The sequence below is a fragment of the Bos grunniens genome, chromosome 6, assembly GCF_055505025.1.
Source record: "Bos grunniens cultivar Pamir isolate PY7600 chromosome 6, Bosgru_T2T1.0, whole genome shotgun sequence".
Classification (NCBI taxonomy): Eukaryota; Metazoa; Chordata; class Mammalia; order Artiodactyla; family Bovidae; genus Bos; species Bos grunniens.
Window position 1 is genome coordinate 1,818,259 of NC_141170.1, and position 20,370 is coordinate 1,838,628.

A 20,370-nucleotide genomic window follows, 5' to 3' on the forward strand; every position below is an offset into this window, starting at 1 on the left:
CTGTCCAAGAGGCTCTCAATGGTTTTCTCCAGCATCACAGTTCAAAAGCATCAATTGTTTGGCACTCAGCCTTCTTCATGGTCCAACTCTCACATCCATACCTCACTACTGGAAAAATCATAGCTGTGACTATCCAGACCATTGTTGGCAAAGTGATGTCTCTGCTTTTTAATATGCTGTCTAGGTTTGTCATAGCTTTTCTTCCAAGGAGCAAGTGCCTTTTAATTGCATGGCTGCAGTCATCATCTGCAGTGATTTTGGAGCCCAAAAAAGTAAAGTCTGTCACTGTTTCCATTGTTTCCTCATTTGTTTGCCATGAAGTGATGGGACCGGATGCCATAATCTTTGCTTTTTGAATGTTGAGTTTTAAGACAGCTTCTACACTCTCCTCTTTCACTTTCATCAAGAGGCTCTTTAGTTCCTCTTGGCTTTCTGCCATAAGGGTGGTATCATCTGCATATCTAAGGTTATTGATATTTCTCCCCAAAATCTTAATTCCAGTTTGTGCTTCATCCAGCCCAGCATTTCACATGATTTCTCAGATTTCTCAGGAGGCAGGGAAGGTGGTCTGGTATTCCCATCTCTTTAAGAATTTTCCAGTTTATTGTGATCCACACAAAGCCTTTGGCATAGTCAATAAAGCAGATGTTTTTCTGGAATTTTCTTGCTTTTTCTATGATCCAAAGGATGTTGGCAATTTGATCTCTGGTTCCTCTGCCTTTTCTGGCTTCCCTGATAGCTCAGTTGATAAAGAATCCTCCTGCAATGCAGGAGACCCCAGTTCAATTTCTGGGTCGGGAAGAGCCACTGGAGAAGGGATAGGCTACCCACTTCAGTATTCTTGGGCTTCCCTGTGGCCCAGCTGGCAAAGAATCCAGCAGCAATGCCGGAGACCTGCGTTCGATCCCTAGGTTGGGGAGATCCCCTGCACAAGGGAAAGGCTACCCACTCCAGTATTCTGGCCTGGAGAATTCCATGGACTGTATAGTCCATGGGGTTGCAAAGAGTTGGACACAACTGAGTGACTTTCACTTTCACTGTCTTTTCTAAATCCAGCTTGAACATCTAGAAATTCATGGTTCATGTACTGTTGAAGCCTGGCATGGAAAATTTTGAGCGTTACTTTGCTAGCGTGTGAGATGAGTGCAACTGTGCAGTAGTTTGAACATCCTTTGGCTTTGCCTTTCTTTGAGACTGGACTGAAAACTGACCTTTTCCAGTCCTGTGGTCACTGCTGAGTTTTCCAAATTTGCTGGCATATTGAGTGCAGCAGTTTCACAGCATCATCTTTTAGGACTTGAAATAGGTCAACTGGAATTCCATCACATCCACTAGCTTTGTTTGCAGTGATACTTCCTAAGGCCCACTTGACTTTGTACTCCAGAATGTCTGGCTCTAGGTGAGTAATCACACCGTCGTGGTTATCTGGGTCATGAAGATATTTTTTGTACAGTTCTTCTGTGTATTCTTGCTACCTCTTCTTAATATCTTCTGCTTCTGTTAGGCCCATACCGTTTCTGTCCTTTATTGTGCCCATCTTTGCATGAAATGTTTCCTTGGTATCTCTAACTTTCTTGAAGAGATCTCTAGTCTTTCCCATTCTATTGTTTTTCTCTATTTCCTTGCACTGATCACTGAGGAAGGCTTTCTCATCTCTTTCTGCTATTCTTTGGAGCTTTGGAAACTGCGAGCTGTGCAGCCCAGACAAAAACTGAAAAATCTCAATTTTTTTTTTTTGCAGAAATAGGAAAACTGATCCTAAAATTCATATGCAATCTGAAAGGACCCCAAATAGCCAAAGCAATATTTAAAAAAAAAAACAGAGAACACTTCCTGATTTCAAAACTTACTACAAAGCTACAGTAATCGAAACAGTGAGCACTGACATAAAGACAAACATACAGACCAAAGAAAACTACACAGAGCCCAGAACAGACCCTGCCTGACAGACGGGTTGAGAAGGGCGCTAAGACCTTTTGACGGGAAAGACAGGCTTTTCAAAAAATGGTGCTAGGAAAACCGGATATCGGCTTGCCAAAGAATGAAGTTGGACCTTTATCTAAAACTTCCGTGGTGATCCAGTGGTTAAGAACCCACCTGCCAATGTAGAGGGCACAGGTTCGATCCCTGGCCTGGGAAGAACTCACATAATGCGGAGCAACTAAGCCCACGTGGCACAAGTACTGACGCCTAGGCGCCCTGGAGTCCGTGTTCCACAAGAGACACCACTGCGACGAGGAGTCCACCCGCCACCAGAGCAGCGCGCAGCAGCGAAGACCTGCCGCAGCCGGAAATAAACAATGTTTTCAAATGCATGGAAATGACCTCAAAATGGACCAAAGACTTAAACGTAACACCTTAAGCTATAAAACTCTTAGAACAAACATAGGGCAAACACTTGGTAACACTGCATTTGACAATGATGTCTTGGTTATGGCATCCAAGGCACAGGTAGCAAAAGAAAACAGACAAATTGGCAATTTTTAAAATGAAAGTTTAGAAATTTTGCACATGAAACAACAATATCCGTGGAGCAAAAAGACAACCTACAGAATGGGATGTTCAGTTCAGTTCAGTTCAGTCGCTTAGTTGTGTCCGACTCTTTGCGACCCCATGAGTCGAAGCACACCACGCCTCCCTGTCCTTCACCAACTCCCAGAGTCCACCCAAACCCATGCCCATCGAGTCACTGATGCCATCCAGCCATCTCATCCTCTGTCGTCCCCTTCTCCTCCTGCCCTCAATCTTTCCCAGTATTGGGGTCTTTTCTAATGAGTCAGCTCTTCGAATCAGGTGTCCAAAGTACTGGAGTTTCAGCTTCAGCATCAGTCCTTCCAATAAACACCCAGGACTGATCTCCTTTAGGATGGACTGGTTGGATCTCCTTGCAGTCCAAGGGACTCTCAAGAGTCTTCTCCAACACCACAGTTCAAAAGCATCAATTCTTCGGCGCTCAGCTTTCTTCACAGTCCAACTCTCACATCCATACATGACCACTGGAAAAGCCATAGCCTTGACTAGACGGACATTTGTTGGCAAATTAATGTCTCTGCTTTTTAATATGCTGTCTAGGTTGCTCATAATTTTCCTTCCAAGGAGTAAGCGTCTTTTAATTTTATGGCTGCAGTCACCATCTGCAGTGATTTTGGAGCCCAGAAAAATAAAGTCAGCCAGTTTCTACTGTTTCCCCACAGAATGAGATGAAATATTTGCAAATTATATATCTGTTAAGGGATTAGCATCTAGCATATATAGAGTACTCCTGAAATTCAACAAAATAACCCAGTTCAAAAACAGACAAGGACTTCCCTGGTGGCCCAGTGGTTAAGAATCCACCTTGCAATGCAGGGGACTCAGATACAATCCCCGGTTGGGGAACTAAGACCCCACCGCAGAGCAACTAAGCCTACGAGCCACACCTAGAGAGCCTGGGTGCCGCCGCTGCTGAGCCTGCATGCGCTGCAGCCTGCGCGCTGCAACGAAAGCCCGTGCATCACAACCAAAGAGCCTGCACGCCGCAACTAAGGCCTGATGCAACCAACTAAGTAAGTACCTTTAATGGGCAAAAGGCTTGACGTTTCTTCAAAGAAAATATAAAAATGGCCAATAAGCACACGAAATGATGCTCAACATCACTTATCATTAAAAGGAATTGCAAATCAAAACTACAATGCTGCTGCTGCAGTCGTGTCTGACTCTGTGCGACCCCATAGACGGCAGCCCACCAGGCTCCCCCGTCCCTGGGATTCTCCAGACAAGAACACTGGAGTGGGTTGCCATTTCCTTCTCCAATGCAGGAAAGTGAAAAGTGAAAGTGAAGGAGAAGGCGATGGCGCCCCACTCCAGTGCTCTTGCCTGGAGAATCCCATGGACGGAGGAGCCTGGTAGGCTGCAGTCCATGGGGTCGCAAAGAGTCGGACATGACTGAGAGACTTCACTTTCACAACTACAATAATTTTGTACTAAATTGTTCTTGTTGTTTAGTTGCTAAGTCACATCCAACTCTTTGTGAACCCATAGACTGCAGCCCGCCAGGCTCCTCCGTCCATGGGATGTCCCAGGCAAGAATACCCGAGTGGGTTGCCGTTTCCTTCTCCAGGGGATCTGCCTGACCCAGAGACCAAACCCACATCTCCTGCATTGGCAGGTGGATTCTTTATCACTGAGCCACCAGCAAAGCCCTTGTACTAAATTACCACACACCTATTAGGCTGCCTACTAACAAAAATACAGAAAATAGCAATGTTGGTTAGGATGTGGAGAAATTAGAACCCTTCTGCCCTATTTATGGGAATGTAAAATGGTACAGCCACTGTGGAAAAACAGTATGGAAGTCCCTCAAGAAATTAAAAATAGAAATATCACACGATCCAGCAATGTAGCAATTCCACTTCTGGATAAAGACCCAGAAGAACTGAAAGAAGGATCTGAAAGAGATATTTACACACTTATGTTCATGACAGCAGTGATGTTTGTAAAAGCTAAAACACGGAAGAAACCCTAGTGTCCATCAACGGAGGAATAGACAAAAGCAAAATGTGGAGCATTATTCAGCGTTAAAAAGGAAGGAAATTCTGACAGATGTTACAACATGGATGAACCTTGAGGACATCATGTTAAGTGAAATAAACTAGTCACGAAAAGATAAATAGCGTACTATTCCATTTATCAGATTGATTATATTCTTTGCAGCCAAAGATGGAGAAGCTCTATACAGTCAGCAAAAACAAGACTGGGAGCTGACTGTGGCTCAGACCATGAACTCCTTATTGCCAAATTCAGACTTAAATTGAAGAAAGTAGGGGAAACCACTAGACCATTCAGGTATGACCTAAATCAAATCCCTTATGATTATACAGTGGAAGTGAGAAATAGATTTAAGGGCCTAGATCTGATAGATAGAGTGCCTGATGAGCTATGGCATGAGGTTCGTGACACTGTACAGGAGACAGGGATCAAGACCATCCCCATGGAAAAGAAATGCAAAAAAGCAAAATGGCTGTCTGGGGAGGCCTTAAAATACCTGTGAAAAGAAGAGAAGCGAAAAGCAAAGGAGAAAAGGAAAGATATAAGCATCTGAATGCAGAGTTCCAAAGAATAGCAAGAAGAGATAAGCAAGCCTTCTTCAGCGATCAATGCAAAGAAATAGAGGAAAACAACAGAATGGGAAAGACTAGAGATCTCTTCAAGAAAATCAGAGATACCAAAGGAACATTTCATGCAAAGATGGGCTCGATAAAGGACAGAAATGGTAGGGACCTAACAGAAGCAGAAGATATTAAGAAGAGATGGCAAGAATACACAGAAGAACTGTACAAAAAAGATCTTCACGATCCAGATAATCACGATGGTGTGATCACTGACCTAGAGCCAGACATCCTGGAATGTGAAGTCAAGTGGGCCTTAGAAAGCATCACTATGAACAAAGCTAGTGGAGGTGATGGAATTCCAGTTGAGCTATTCCAAATCCTGAAAGATGATGCTGTGAAAGTGCTGCACTCAATATGCCAGCAAATTTGGAAAACTCAGCAGTGGCCACAGGACTGGAAAAGGTCAGTTTTCATTCCAATCCCAAAGAAAGGCAATGCCAAAGAATGCTCAAACTACTGCACAACTGCACTCATCTCACACGCTAGTAAAGTAATGCTCAAAATTCTCCAAGCCAGGCTTCAGCAATATGTGAACCGTGAACTTCCAGATGTTCAAGCTGGTTTTAGAAAAGGCAGAGGAACCAGAGATCAAATTGCCAACATCCGCTGGATCATGGAAAAAGCAAGAGAGTTCCAGAAAAACATCTATTTCTGCTTTATTGACTATGCCAAAGCCTTTGACTGTGTGGATCACAATAAACTGTGGAAAATTCTGAAAGAGATGGGAATACCAGACCACCTGATCTGCCTCTTGAGAAATCTGTATGCAGGTCAGGAAGCAACAGTTAGAACTGGACATGGAACAACAGACTGGTTCCAAATAGGAAAAGGAGTATGTCAAGGCTGTATATTATCACCCTATTTATTTAACTTATATGCAGAGTACATTATGAGAAATGCTGGACTGGAAGAAACACAAGCTGGAATCAAGATTGCCGGGAGAAATATCAATCACCTCAGATATGCAGATGACACCACCCTTATGGCAGAAAGTGAAGAGGAACTAAAGAGCCTCTTGATGAAGGTGAAAGTGGATAGTGAAAAAGTTGGCTTAAAGCTCAACATTCAGAAAACAAAGATCATGGCATCCGGTCCCATCACTTCAAGGCAAATAGATGGGGAAACAGTGGAAAGAGTGTCAGACTTTCTTTTTCTGGGCTCCAAAATCACTGCAGATGGTGACTGCAGCCGTAAAATTAAAAGACACTTACTCCTTGGAAGGAAAGTTATGACCAACCTAGATAGTATATTCAAAAGCAGAGACATTACTTTGCCAACAAAGGTTCGTCTAGTCAAGGCTATGGTTTTTCCTGTGGTCATGTATGGATGTGAGAGTTGGACTGTGAAGAAGGCTGAGTGCCGAAGAATTGATGCTTTTGAATTGTGGTGTTGGAGAAGACTCTTGAGAGTCCCTTGGACTGCAAGGAGATCCAACCAGTCCATTCTGAAGGAGATCAGCCCTGGGATTTCTTTGGAAGGAATGATGCTAAAGCTGAAACACCAGTACTTTGGCCACCTCATGTGAAGAGTTGACTCACTGGAAAAGACTCTGATGCTGGAAGGGATTGGGGGCAGGCGGAGAAGGGGATGACAGAGGATGAGATGGCTGGATGGCATCACTGACTCGATGGATGTGAGTCTGAGTGAACTCTGGGAGTTGATGATGGACAGGGAGGCCTGGCGTGCTGCGATTCATGGGGTCACAAAGAGTCGGACACGACTGAGCAACTGATCTGATCTGATCTGATCTGATTCCATTTATAGGAGGTATCCAGAGCAGTCAACATCATAGAGACAAAGTAAAAGGGTGGCTGCCAGTGGGGTGGGGGGACAAAATCGGGAGATGGGAAATCATTGTTTGATGGATACAGAGTTTGTTGCACAAGATTAAAAGAGGTATGGAGACAGATGGTAAAAAAATAAACACACACACACACACCCAGCACACACACACAACCTAATATAACGTGTTTGAAAGTGTGCGTGCTCTTCCACTCACCAACAGCACAGCAGAAGGAAAGGCGCAACCGGATCTATCAGGAGCAAGCAGGGCCCATGAGGCTAGCGACAGGGCTGAGGAACACAGGCCGCACAGTGAGTCAGCGCCATTATTCCAGAAAGTCTTAACTGGAAGAGCTATGCAAAGTCCTCCGTCCAGAGCTCATGTGACAAATAAGCTATGGTCCGAGCCCCACTGTGGCAGCAAAAAAGATCAGAATTCTCAAGACTGATCTGGCCCCACCACGCACGAACTGCAGCCTGGCCACAGATGCTCTGATCACCTGGCCGTCCTTCCACACCTGTGAGCCTCAGCGTCTTCCCCGGGAGCCCGCGGTCCTCCCAGACCTGGCTCACACGGTCCAGCCCCGCTCCGAAGCACCTGGCTGACGTGGCCACTGATGAGACGAGTGAGTCAACCAATTCCTCTGGTTGCTTTCACTCTGCGGCCACTTCAGTGACCCCAGGGCCTCTGCGAGGTGTACACCTCTGCATCCTTCCACGGGCTCTGACCAACCCCAGAGATATGTAGGGGTAAGCAACAAACGTATAACTCCGTAAGACACCAGATCATTTAATTTCTCTTTAAATAATTTAAAATCCTAAAACAAAAAGCACATGTTGGAGGTCAAAGGACCAGTAGTCCCAGAACTACAGACCTGATTCTACCTGAGCTTCGGTTAGAGGCTGGGGGCCACGGGACGTTGGGGAGACATGGCAACTGAGCACCAGTGGCCACCAGCATCCTGCTCGGAAGTGATGTGCTCCGGTCCCCGCTCTGCACCCACCTATCACTCCTGGTGTCCACAACATAAGGTCAGCGGTGCAGACCACAAAACTTCCTGCTACCCTGGTATGTTACAACCCACCTTCCCCAAGAAAAGGGAGAGAGCTGGACTGAGGAAGACGTCTATCTCCCAAAGGCATTTAAAACGATGCAGACAAGAAAATACTGACGTCATGATGTTAGGGAATTAAAATGGAAGTAGGCTTCTCCAGGCTTCAGGTGCAGAACAGCAAGCCCCTGACCTGCTCCTGACTTGCCTGGTCACCGCCTGGGTTACGTGCCTACCCACTAGCACACCGGTTGTTACCAGCAAGCCAAGTGGCACTTCAGATAAGACAGGGAGAGGGTCTTGGAATTTCTTGAGACCCTGGAGGTCTGGCTAGGCCCCGAGGTTCAAGAAGCCTTATGATTCACAAAGTCAAACGAACGCAGTGTGTGAAGGACTGAGCGTGCATTGTGTGTGTAGCGATTGGTGTCTTTTGTTAATGAATCCTGAAAACCTGAAACATAAGGAAAACTTTCAGTAAAACACATGATATTAAGTAAAACTGTAGAAGACAGCATGAATTCAATGGTGCCAAATGTATACAAACCCTATAGTTAAAGGAAAAACAGGGAAGAGGCATGCCAAGAGATTAACACTGGTTATCTCCCTGCAGTGCCATTACGGTGGCTATCTTATTCTTTAGTCTTTCCTCGGTTGCTCAGATATTCAAAATTACTTTTATAAAACAAAACAAAACACGTCTGTCTTTCGCTCTTGGCTGCAGGGCCAAGCCTGGTAGTAAAAGTTCTCTTTTGCAGGCCTAGATTCTTTACTGGGAAAACCTGGATAATAGTGATGCGCCAAATGGGATAATAGATCAGAGTTCACCAAAAGGTCTGGGGCAGTGCCAAACAGCTATTGTAGGAAAACACTGTTACTCTTGCTCCTGATTTGAGTATTTAATAATATTTCATGCAGACAGACATCATAAGATGTCTTATGATGTCAAAGACAAGGATAAGAAAGTGGGAAAGTAAGGATTTAAGTCTGTTTTCAGGCACTCTGGCAGCTTCCCACTCTGTCATCACTCCCTGCAGAGCAGAGGTGTTACTACTGAAAGATACATTCACAACGAGGGCTAACAGAGATCACAGACATTAGGGTTCACATGGCCCTGAACCTAACACAACCCACACACACGAGGAGCCTAGAGGCATGCACTACACACACCCAGCCCAGTGCCTGTGCACGGAGCGCAGGACTCAGCATGAACACACACACACTCCAGACACAAACAACACCCACACTCATCCCTAAGACCCAACACAGGCACACATCCCTCAGAACCCAACACAGATATACACCCCTCAGACCCAACGTGGGAGGAGACCCCTCTGAATTCAGCTGGTACACAACCATCAGATTCAATACCGGCACACGACAACCCTCAAAACCATCACAGACAAGACAACCTACAGAACCCAACACACATACACGCCTCCAGAGCCCAGACGAGCGCCCACACCCCTCGGACCCAGCACACACACAGACACACACAGCACTCAGAACCCCAAACACACACACAGACACACACAGCACTCAGAGCACATGCACTTCAGAAACCAGCAGAGACACACACCCTCCTCAGACCCACGTGGGAACACTCCACTCAGAACCCAACAAATGCAGATGCCCTTCAGAGCCCACACACACAGCCCTCACACCCAACACAGACAGACATGCTGCTGAGAATGACTCAGACACCACCCAGACACGACACAGACACACACATCCCTGAGAACCAACGCGGACTCCACTCCTCAGAACCAAAATGGTACACTTTCCTGAACTGAACATGGAGGCGAAAACTTGAGATCCAGTATGTGCAACACACCCTCAGACACAACACAAACACACACTCATCAACCCAAAACAGAAACACACTCCTCAGATCCAACATGGGAGCCCACACATGCCTCAGAACCAACACGAACAAATACTCTTTACTCCAAAAATGGGCACACACTGCTTAGAACACAACGAGGAAACACAGCCCTCAATGCCAACAAGGACACATAACCCTCAGACCCACCATGAACACACCCATCACAAACAACACGGACACACAACCCTTCGGAACCAATGCAGACACAACCATCAAAACCCAACATAGGAACAGACCCTTCAGAATAGACTGACAACCTGCAGAGCCTAGTCACACACACCCCGCTGAGACACCCGCATGTACACACACACCTGAAAACCAACACAAAGTGGGACGGAGAGCGGGATGGACTCCAAGTAGCGTGTACATCGCCGTGCGTACAACAGCCGCCACTGTTTCACAACAGGAAGCTGCTGTACAGCACAGCCCAAATGCCGTGCGCACAACAGCCGCCACTGTTTCACAACACGAAGCTGCTGTACAACACAGCCCAAATGCCGTGCGTACAACAGCCGCCACTGCTTCACAACACGAAGCTGCTGCACAGCACAGCCCAAATGCCGGGCGTACAACAGCCGCCACTGTTTCACAACACGAAGCTGCTGCACAGCACAGCCCAAATGCCGGGCGTACAACAGCCGCCACTGTTTCACAACACGAAGCTGCTGTACAGCACAGCCCAAATGCCGTGCGTAAAACAGCCGCCACTGTTTCACAACACGAAGCTGCTGCACAGCACAGGCCAAATTCAGTGCTCCGTAACGACCTGGAGAGCGGGGATGGGTGGGCAGGAGGAAGGGCACATGTGTGTCCCCACGGCTGACTCATGTTGACTTACGGCAGAAGCCAACCCAACAGTGTAAAGCAATTATCCTCCAATTAAAAATAAACCATAAATAAGTTTATTAAAAACAACACAACCACATACTCCTTAGAATTAATATGGGCGCACAGAACCCTCAGACACAACCAGGGAACATTACCCTTCAGAACCCATCACGGGAGCAGACACAGCCCAGACTCTACACAGGCGCACACACGGCTCAGACCCAGCAGGGGAAAACACACACAGCACCCCAAACCAACACACACACGCCACTCAGAGCTGCTGCAGACACAAAGCCTTTAGCATCCACAGAGGCACAAACACCTCTGAGAACTGAGCCCAGGTAGACAGCCCTCAGATCCCACGTGGGAGCAGATGACTCACATCCAAGAACCAGCAGGGACATACCACCCTTACATCCAACAGGCGCACAACCTCTCAGAACAGAAATGGACACACACACCCTCCAGAGCCCAACACAGAAACACACACTCCTCAAAACCAACACAGACACACACACCCTTCAGGACCAAGATGGGCAGATCCGCCCTTTAGGCCCAACAGAGCCACACAGGCACACACACCCCTCAGAAGCCAACCGGGGGCAGACGGCTCAGCACAGCCAAACGTACACACCCTCACAACCACGCAACCCCTAACTAACACAGGAGCGCAGATCCCTGAGAACCCAGGAGATGCGCGAGCACACCGCAACTCAACACGGGCACACACTCCTCAGAACCCTCAGGACACACAACCATCAGCCTCAACAAGCCACACGCATCCCCCAGAAGCCAACACACTCACCTGAGAAATAACAGACACACACAGCGTGGTCGCAGCACCCCTCAGACCCGACGTGGGAACAAACACACCCTTCGTAACCAATATGGACACACACCCCTCAGGCCCCACAGGGTAACGCCACACACACACACTAACATGCACACACCCCTCAGAACCAACTCGACACACATCCCATATAATCAGAAAGAACAAACACCCCTCACAACCGACAGGGACACACAGCCCTCAGACTGAGCCCTGGCACACACACCTCTCAGAACGTGAGGGAGCGACACACTCCTTCAAACGCAACAGGGTCAGACCCCTCAGAACCCAACACACGCACACACATCCCCTCGGAATTCAAACCGGCAGACACAGCCCTCAGACCCAACGCGGGTGCGGAGCCCGAGAACACAGCGCGCACACGCACGGCGGAACCCGGCTCGACGCACAGCCCTGACACCTCTCGCGGCGCGCACCGCCCAGAACCCACAGACACAACGGCTCAGCCGCGGCAGACCACGCACGCCTCACGCCCGGCGGGCGCACGCAGCCTCCGGGGACACGCGCCCCCAGGGAGCCCCCGGGAAGCCTGGCCCCGCCGCCCCGCACCTGGCGCAGCGCGGCCTCCGCGGCGCCGCCGTCCCGCTGCCGCAGCTGCTCCCGGAAGCGCGCCACCTGCTCCAGCAGCGCGTCCACGAGCGACGGCGCCGTGTCCCCCTCGAGCGCGGCGAGACGGGCGCGGAGGCGCGCGATGAGGGCGTCCCGGGCCGCCAGCTGGTCTTGCAGGCGCCTCAGCCGCTGCCCCGCCTCGTGGTACAGGCCGCAAAGCGCGGCAGCCGCGCGCGGGGCGCCCTCCCGCCCCCCGGACTCCGCATCCCCGGACGACATGGCTGCGGGCCTGGCCGGGAGGCGCGGACCGCCGGCAACTTCCGCGCCGGGTCTGGGCCGGGGGAGCAGGGGGGGCGGCCCAGCTTCCCGGAACTTTTCCCGGCGCGCCCCGCCCTCCGCGGAGATCCCGAGCCCGCCAGGCGCCCAGAGGCAGGCCCCGCCCCCCGCGGACAGCGTGGTCCCGCCCTCCGTGAGCCGCCAGACCCCGCCCCCCGAAGGACAGCTTGGTCCCGCCCATGCCGAGCCGCAAGACCCCGCCCCCACGGAGAGCCTGACCCCGCCTCCCGCCGAGCGGCCAGGCCCCGCCCCACGCGGACAGTTTGGTCCCGCCCTTGCCGAGCCGCAAGACCTCGCCCCCACGGAGAGCCTGACCCACCTCCCACCGAGAAGCCAGGCCCCGCCCCACGCGGACAGCTTGGTCCCGCCCTTGCCGAGCCGCAAGACCCCGCCCCCATGGAGAGCCTAACCCGCCTCCCGCCGAAAGGCCAGGCCCCGCCCCACGCGGACAGCGTGGTCCCGCCTTCGCCGAGAGGCAGACCCCCGCCCCTACGGAGAGCCTGGCCCCGCCTTCCTCCGAGCCGTCAGGCCCCGCCCCCACGGACAAGGTGCTCCCGCCTCCCGCCGAGCCGCCAGGCCCTGCCCCGCAGACAGCTTGGTCCCGCCCTCGCCGAGCCGCCAGGCACCGCCCCCAAGGAGATCTGGGGCCCGCCTGCGGGGTCCGCACCCGCCCGGGTCCTGCGGCCGCTCCACCCGCGGGTTCTTGGCCTGTCTCAGCAGCCTCATCGCCTCGTGTCGCGGGAGCTTTCAGAGAAGTCAGGCCCGGACAAGAAGAGGGGTCAAAGGGCCTCTATTTCGCTACTGATAGAAGGGAAAGAAGTGGCCAGAGACGACCCCGAGTGTTAGCCCCGAGCGTGGACCCGGCTCCCCCCGCCGGCTGCAGGCCGGCTGCCACGGCGTAAAGGGCGACCTTCCAGGAACTGAGCCTGGCGAGGTACCCAGCCCACCAGCGAGATTCCAAAGACCACACCCCGTCTCCGAGGTGTAAGAACTGCTCTTAGGGCAGAAGGCAGGAGGGAGCTGGCCCTTTCCCGCCCTGTTTCTCCATCCCCTCCATCTGCCAGCCTGACTCCCAGGGTTTTCCTATGGCTCCACGGCTGTTTCCTTTTTCAGACTCCGAGCGTCCTCCACAGTGATCCCCAAGCACACCTGTGGTCTTTCGAAGGTTCCCTGGCACACCCTCCTCTGCCCTCGTCCCTGAGTCCCCTGAGAGCAGTGTGGCGTTTTTTCCCCTCTACATAATCCATACTCGAGCTTGGGCTGAGCCCAGGGAAGACACTCACAGGCTGGTATAATCAGAATTATAAGTGTAGCCAGCTCACACCTTCTCCGCTGCAGAGAGGTCAAGGCTGGCTGCCCCCACCCCACAGGTGTGTTGTGGGGACTGGGGGATGGAGTGCAGGGGGCCTGTGCCCACACGCCTGCAGGCCGCATGGTTAGGGCTCAGAGACACATTCTTGTCTGTGGCACACCTAATAGACTATGAAACTGAAAAAAAGTTTTAGTCACTCAGTTGTGTCCAACTCCACCAGACTCCTCTGTCCATAGGATTCTCCAGGCAAGAATGCTGGAGTGGGTTGCCATTTCCTTCTCCAGGGGATCTTCCCAATGCAGGGATCAAACCCAGGTCTCCCACATTGCAGGCAGATGCTTTACCGTAGGAGAAGGCAATGGCACCCCACTCCAGTACTCTTGCCTGGAAAATCCCATGGACGGAGGAGCCTCGTAGGCTGCAGTCCATGGGGTCGCTAAGAGTTGGGCATGACTGAGCGACTTCACTTTCACTTTTGACTTTGATGCATTGGAGAAGGAAATGGCAACCCACTCCAGTGTTCTTGCCTGGAGAATCCCAGGGACAGAGGAGCCTAGTGGGCTGCTGTCTAGGGGGTCGCACAGAGTTGGACACGACTGAAGCGACTTAGCAGCAGCAGCAGCAGCTTTACCGTCTGAGCCACTATAGCACAGTGTAAACACAACTTTTATATGTGCTGCGAAACCAAAACATTCATATTGTTCATTTTATTATGACATTTGCTTTATTGAGGTGGTTTACGACCAGTTCAGTTCAGTTCAGTTGCTCAGTCATGTCCAACTCTCTGCAACCCCATGAACTGCAGCACTCGAGGCCTCCCTATCCATCACCAACTCCCAGAGTTTACCCAAACTCATGTCCATTGAGTTGGTGATGCCATCCAGCCATCTCATCCTCTGTCGTCCCCTTCTCCTCCTGCCCCCAATCCCTCCCAGCATCAGGGTCTTTTCCAATGAGTCAACTGTTCACATGAGGTGGCCAAAGTATTGGAGTTTCAGCTTTAGCATCAGCCCTTCCAATGAACACCCAGGACTGATCTCCTTTAGGATGGACTGGTTGGATCTCCTTGCAGTCCAAGGGACTCTCAAGAGTCTTCTCCAATACCACAGTTCAAAAACATCAATTCTTCAGCGCTCAGCTTTCTTCACAGTCCAATTCTCACATCCATACATGACCACTGGAAAAACCAAAGCCTTGACTAGACAGACCTTTGTTGGCAAAGTAATGTCTCTGCTTTTGAATATGCTATCTAGGTTGGTCATAACTTTCCTTCCAAGGAGTAAGCGTCTTTTAATTTCATGGCTGCAATCACCATCTACAGTGATTTTGGAGCCCCCCAAAATAAAGTCTGACACTGTTTCCCCATCTATTTCCCATGTAGTGATGGGACCAGATGCCATGATCTTTGGTTTCTGAATGTTGAGCTTTAAGCCAATTTTTTCACTCTCCTCTTTGACTTTCACCAAGAGGCTTTTTAGTTCCTCTTCACTTTCTGCCATAAGGGTGGTTGTCATCTGCATATCTGAGGTGATTAACATTTCTCCTGGCAATCTTGATTCCAGCTTGTGCTTCTTCCAGCCCAGCGTTTCTCATGATGTACTCTGCATATAAGTTAAATAAGCAGGGTGACAATATACAGCCTTGATGTACTCCTTTTCCTGTTTGGAACCAGTCTGTTATTCCACGTCCAGTTCTAACTGTTGCTTCCTGAGCTGCATATAGGTTTCTCAAGAGGCAGGTCAGGTGGTCTGGTATTCCCATCTCTTTCAGAATTTTCCACAGTTTATTGTGATCCACACAGTCAAAGGCTTTGGCATGGTCAATAAAGCAGAAATAGGTGTTTTTCTAGAACTCTCTTGCTTTTTCAATGATCCAGTGGATGTTGGCAATTTGATCTCTGGTTCCTCTGCCTTTTCTAAAACCAGCTTGAACATCTGGAAGTTCACAGTTCACATATTGCTGAAGCCTGGCTTGGAGAATTTTGAGTATTACTTTACTAGTGTGTGAGATGAGTGCAATTGTGCGGTAGTTTGAGCATTCTTTGGCTTTGCCTTTCTTTGGGATTGGAATGAAAACCGATCTTTTCGAGTCCTGTGGCCACTGCGGAGTTTTCCAAATTTGCTGGAATACTGAGTGCAGCACTTTCACAGCATCATCTTTCAGGATTTGAAATAGCTCAGCTTGAATTCCATCACCTCCACTAGCTTTGTTTGTCGTGATGCTTTCTTTCTGGTTTATGGCCAGACCCAGGCTGTCTCCAAGGTCTGCTTGCACTGATGTTAGGCGTTGTTTGTGGGCTTCCCCTTCTATCTTCCTGACTCCATTTTAGAAGGTTTCATTTTATTAATTCTCGCCACTTCCCCCTCTCATCAGCATCTCTCTCTGACAGCAGCTGAGCAAGCGTCAGAAGCGTTGTCTGTCTTTTACCAATACTCAGTGGCCTTTTGACCCCTGATACCAGGAAGGACCTTTCCTGGGTGTTGTGTCCCATGTCGGAGGGAAAGCGCACAGATGAGAAACCTACTGTGGTTACATTTTAGTGACAAGGATAGGTGGGAAGGAGATCTCTCAGGTAGTTCTCATCTAAAATCTGTTTATTAGAGTGGTGAGTTCAGCAAGGGCACACGCAAAGCTGCAGGAACCAAACCAGCACTTTGGGAAGACTGCAGGGGAAGAAACAGGGAGTAATTAAATAGTATCTTTACCTCGAAAGACTGGAGCTACTTGTTTTATCAAATGATACAGCCTGTGGGTCACAAAATCAAAGTCTATGAATTTGGATGAAAATCCTGAGTCAGTTTATAATCTGGATGAAACAGACTTCTGTGAATCCTGAACCTTCCAAGAGGCCTGATCTAGACATCTTGTGAAAGATGTGTCATGGGATATCATCAGCTGCAGCTCCAGGAAATCTACCTTCAGGTCACCGATAGTGTGCAGGTCCAGTCAGAACTGATGCTTTCTTTTATCCCAGAGTCTATTCCCTGGAGCTTGGTGGCACAAGGGTGGGTTAGCAGCACCTGATGAGGGCTTTTCCAGCGTACCCGAAAAGTGTCCCTCCTTTTCGGAGGTGTCTTTTCCAATAGAAGAAGCCTCCAGGTTGCAACGTGTTATGTTTAAGGCCTTATCTCCTGAGACTGCAAAAATTGCTCTACTAGAGCCTGGTTATTTTTAGTAGAAGCAATTGGATGTTTACAATATTGAAGAGCATCCCATCTGCCAAGTCTCCAGTAAGCCATTAGGCAGATCAAGAGGGGAGCAGCCAGAGCAGGTTTCCCTGGGTTGCGTTTTGGGAGGGGAGACAGAGGAGGTAGGCGTGCATTTTGGCAGTGTAATGAGGATTCTGGAGGGCTTCTATGGCATGGGGATGTAGAAGGTTCAAAAGGATCCCATGATTATGTATAGGGTGGCTTAGATCAGAAAGGCAGTGGCAAGAATGACTCTGAGGCAAGGGGGTGTCCCCGCGCTGCAAGGTCCAGCTGTCAGCTGTAATACCTGATGACAGTCCCCATGTTTTGGGGTGAGGATCCCACAGACATTCCCTTCTCTCCCACATCCAAAAAGGACAAACAAAGCTGGTAATTAGGATGCTCAGAAGAAGGTGGTCTCAATGCGCTTTCCTTTAAGGTATCAAAAGCTGTGTATCTTGATCCCTTAATTAGGCTTGCTTTGTCTTAACAAAGCATACAAGGGCAAAGCCATCAGAGAGAAATCTGGAACCCAATTTCAGTTGGAGCCAGCTTGCTCAAGAAAACCTTGTAACTGGCACTTAGTTTTAGGTTTGGGGGAGTTAAGGATGCCCGGAAGCCTCTCCAGATCTAAATGTCATCCTTTTTCTGAGATCAGGTCCCCTAAAAATCCATCCTGGGTTCAAGCAAACCGCAATTCTTTTTGGAGACTTTCAGTTCAGTCGCTCTTTGCAACCCCATGGACTGCAGCACACCAGGCTTCCCTGTTCATCACCAACACCCAGAGTTTGCTCAAACTTATGTCCATCGAGTCAGGGATGCCATCCAACCATCTAATCCTCTGTCATCCCTTCTCCTCCTCCTCTCAGTTTTTCCCACCATCAGGGTCTTTTCCAATGGGTCAGTTCTTCGTATCAGGTGGCCAAGGTATTGGAGCTTCAGCTTCATCATCAGTCGTACCAATGAATATTCAGGACTGATTTCCTTTAGGATTGACTGGTTTGACCTCCTTGCTGTCCAGGGGAACCTCAAGAGTCATCTCCAACACCACAGTTCGAAAGCATCATTGCTTCATGCTCAGCTTTCTTTATGGTCCAACTCTCACATCCATACATGACCACTGGAACAACCATAGCTTTGACTAGACAGACCTTTGTCAGCAAAGTAATGTCTCTGCTTTTTAATATGCTGTCTAGGTTGGTCATAGCTTTTACTTTGAAAGTGAAAGTGAAGTTGTTCAGTCGTGTCCGACTCTTTGTGACCCCATGGGCTGTAGCCTATTGGGCTCCTCTGTCCATGGGATTTTCCAGGCAAGAGTGCTGGAGTGGATTGCCATTTCCTTCTCCAGGGGATCTTCCCGACCCAGGGATCGAACCCGGGTCTCCTGCATTGCAGGCAGACGCTTTACTGTCTGAGCCACCAGGGAAGCCCCACTTTTACTTTCAGTTCAGCTCAGTCACTCAGTCGTGTCCGACTCTTTGTGACCCCATGAATCGCAGCACGCCAGGCCTCCCTATCCATCACCAACTCCTGGAGTTTACCCAAACTCATGTCCATCGAGTCGGTGACGCCATCCAGCCATCTCATCCTCTGTCATCCCCTTCTCCTTCTGCCCCCAATCCTGTCTTTTCCAATGTGTCAAATCTTCGCATGAGGTGGCCAAAGTATTGGAGTTTCAGCTTCAGCATCAGCCCTTCCAATGAACACCCAGGACTGATCTCCTTTAGGATGGACTGGTTGGACCTCCTTGCAGTCCAAGGCACTCTCAAGAGTCTTCTCCAACATCCCTTTAAAGCCAAAAGTGTTAGCAGGTGGAAGCCATCTTCCTACAAGGAGGTTTGAGAAGGTGAACATAGAAGCAAATTGTATATTGTAACAAAGTAGAACCTGCAGAAAACTTTATTATCATTCAAAGCAACTTTTCAAGACTTATGAAAAGTAGGAAGGGCTTTCTGTGAAACCCTGGGGCGTTACTGTCCGTGTGTATTGTCATCCTTTCCACCTGAAAGCAAAAAGACACTGGCTAACCTTATCAACTGAAATGCTGAAAAATCACTGCATAGATCAATTGGAGTGAAAAACTTGCTTCTAGTGGGAATAGACGTCAGCAGTCTGGGGGAGATGGGAACCACAGGGTATGGAGGGCAAACAATGTTGTTACTGATTGGAGTTCTTGGACAAACCTTCATCCTCGCCCTTGTATGTTCTCTTAAAATAGAAATATTGCAGGGACTAGTACATGGGTCATGAGACCTTGAGCCTTGGAGTCTTCTATTATGGGCTTTATCCCTTGAAGGACTTCTTTTCTTACAGGGTAATGATTAATGCTGGTTTGGTGGTGGGGGAGGGGTAGTCTATTCAAATCTTAATGTGGATTTTGCCAATATCAGTTGGAGATTTTGCCCATAAGGAGGTTGGTAGCTGATTCAATAGGGATCAGTGATCAATGTTTCCAGAATTAGCTCCAGATAAAAGATGTCAAAGGGTCATTTAATTCACCTGGTTGGCTGTTTGGATGGCTATTGTCAATTTCTAGAATTGTTTTTCCCTTTCGGGGGAAAGAAATTCAGCATGATACTTTCCCAAGTCTTAGCCAAGGGACTTTCTTGGAGGTCCAGTGGTTGAGACTCTGCCTTCCAACACAAAGGGTGCAGGTTCGATCCCTGGTCAGGGAAGTAAGATCCCATGTGTCACAGCTAGACCCAGTGCAGCCAAAAAAAAAACCTCGGCCAAATAAATTAATAGGGGCAGAGGAGCTGAGGAGAGGGGTGTGTCCCTCTCAGAGGGCCTGAGAGAAAGGGAAGAGGGCAGACGCAGGAACCTACTGATGCCTGGAGGAGACCCCACATTGGGCCCTTTAGTACTTCCAGGCAGGGGCTGTTTTACAGCAGGGGCCTGGGCACCTGGAGAGTAGCTTTGGTGTCACTCAGCTCACAGAGGCCTTGCTCCCAGATCGGGAGAGTGGCTTTCCTGAGCTGGTTACCAGGGAGGGTGAGATGGGCCCCTGGAGCTCCTCAGAGCCCCCATCCCTAGGAGGACGTTGGAAAGACTGGTGAAAGAGCTGAAGTTGCCTGAAATGCTTAAATTTATAATAGTCTTTTTTCAGTGTCCTGGTTCTTTGCAATTACAGCAGAAACTTAAATTTTGGTTTTGTTTAGCAGCCTTCATTTGCTGGTATTGAATTACAGCACTCTTTCCTTTTGGTGACTCATCTAGGGTTCGAAGGGCTTCCCGGGTGGCGCTAGTGGTAAAGAACCCGCCTGCCGATACAGGAGAAGTGAAAGACGCGGGTTCCATCTGTGGGTTGGGAAGATCCCCTGGAAGAAATGGCAACCCATTCCAGGATTCTTGCCTGGAGAATCCCATAGACAGAGGAGCCTGGTGGATTATAGTCCTTGGGGTCGCAAATAGTCAGATACGACTGAAGCGACTCAACACACA

General features: G+C 49.3%; 1 protein-coding gene across 9 annotated transcripts in view; it reads right to left on the minus strand.

Moving 5' to 3' along the window:
* TNIP2 (TNFAIP3 interacting protein 2) overlaps positions 1 to 12,535 on the minus strand; it is a 57,452-nt gene extending 44,917 nt beyond the window's left edge. For all 9 annotated transcript variants that reach the window (XR_015165071.1, XM_086404543.1, XM_086404545.1 and 6 more), the window contains exon 1: positions 12,094 to 12,535. Coding sequence is in view for 8 of the 9 variants with exons in the window: in XM_086404543.1 (XP_086260669.1) it covers positions 12,094 to 12,372 (279 nt within the window). In the remaining variant the exon portion in view is untranslated. The remainder of the gene's footprint in view (positions 1 to 12,093) is intronic.
* Positions 12,536 to 20,370: the final 7,835 nt, after the last annotated feature.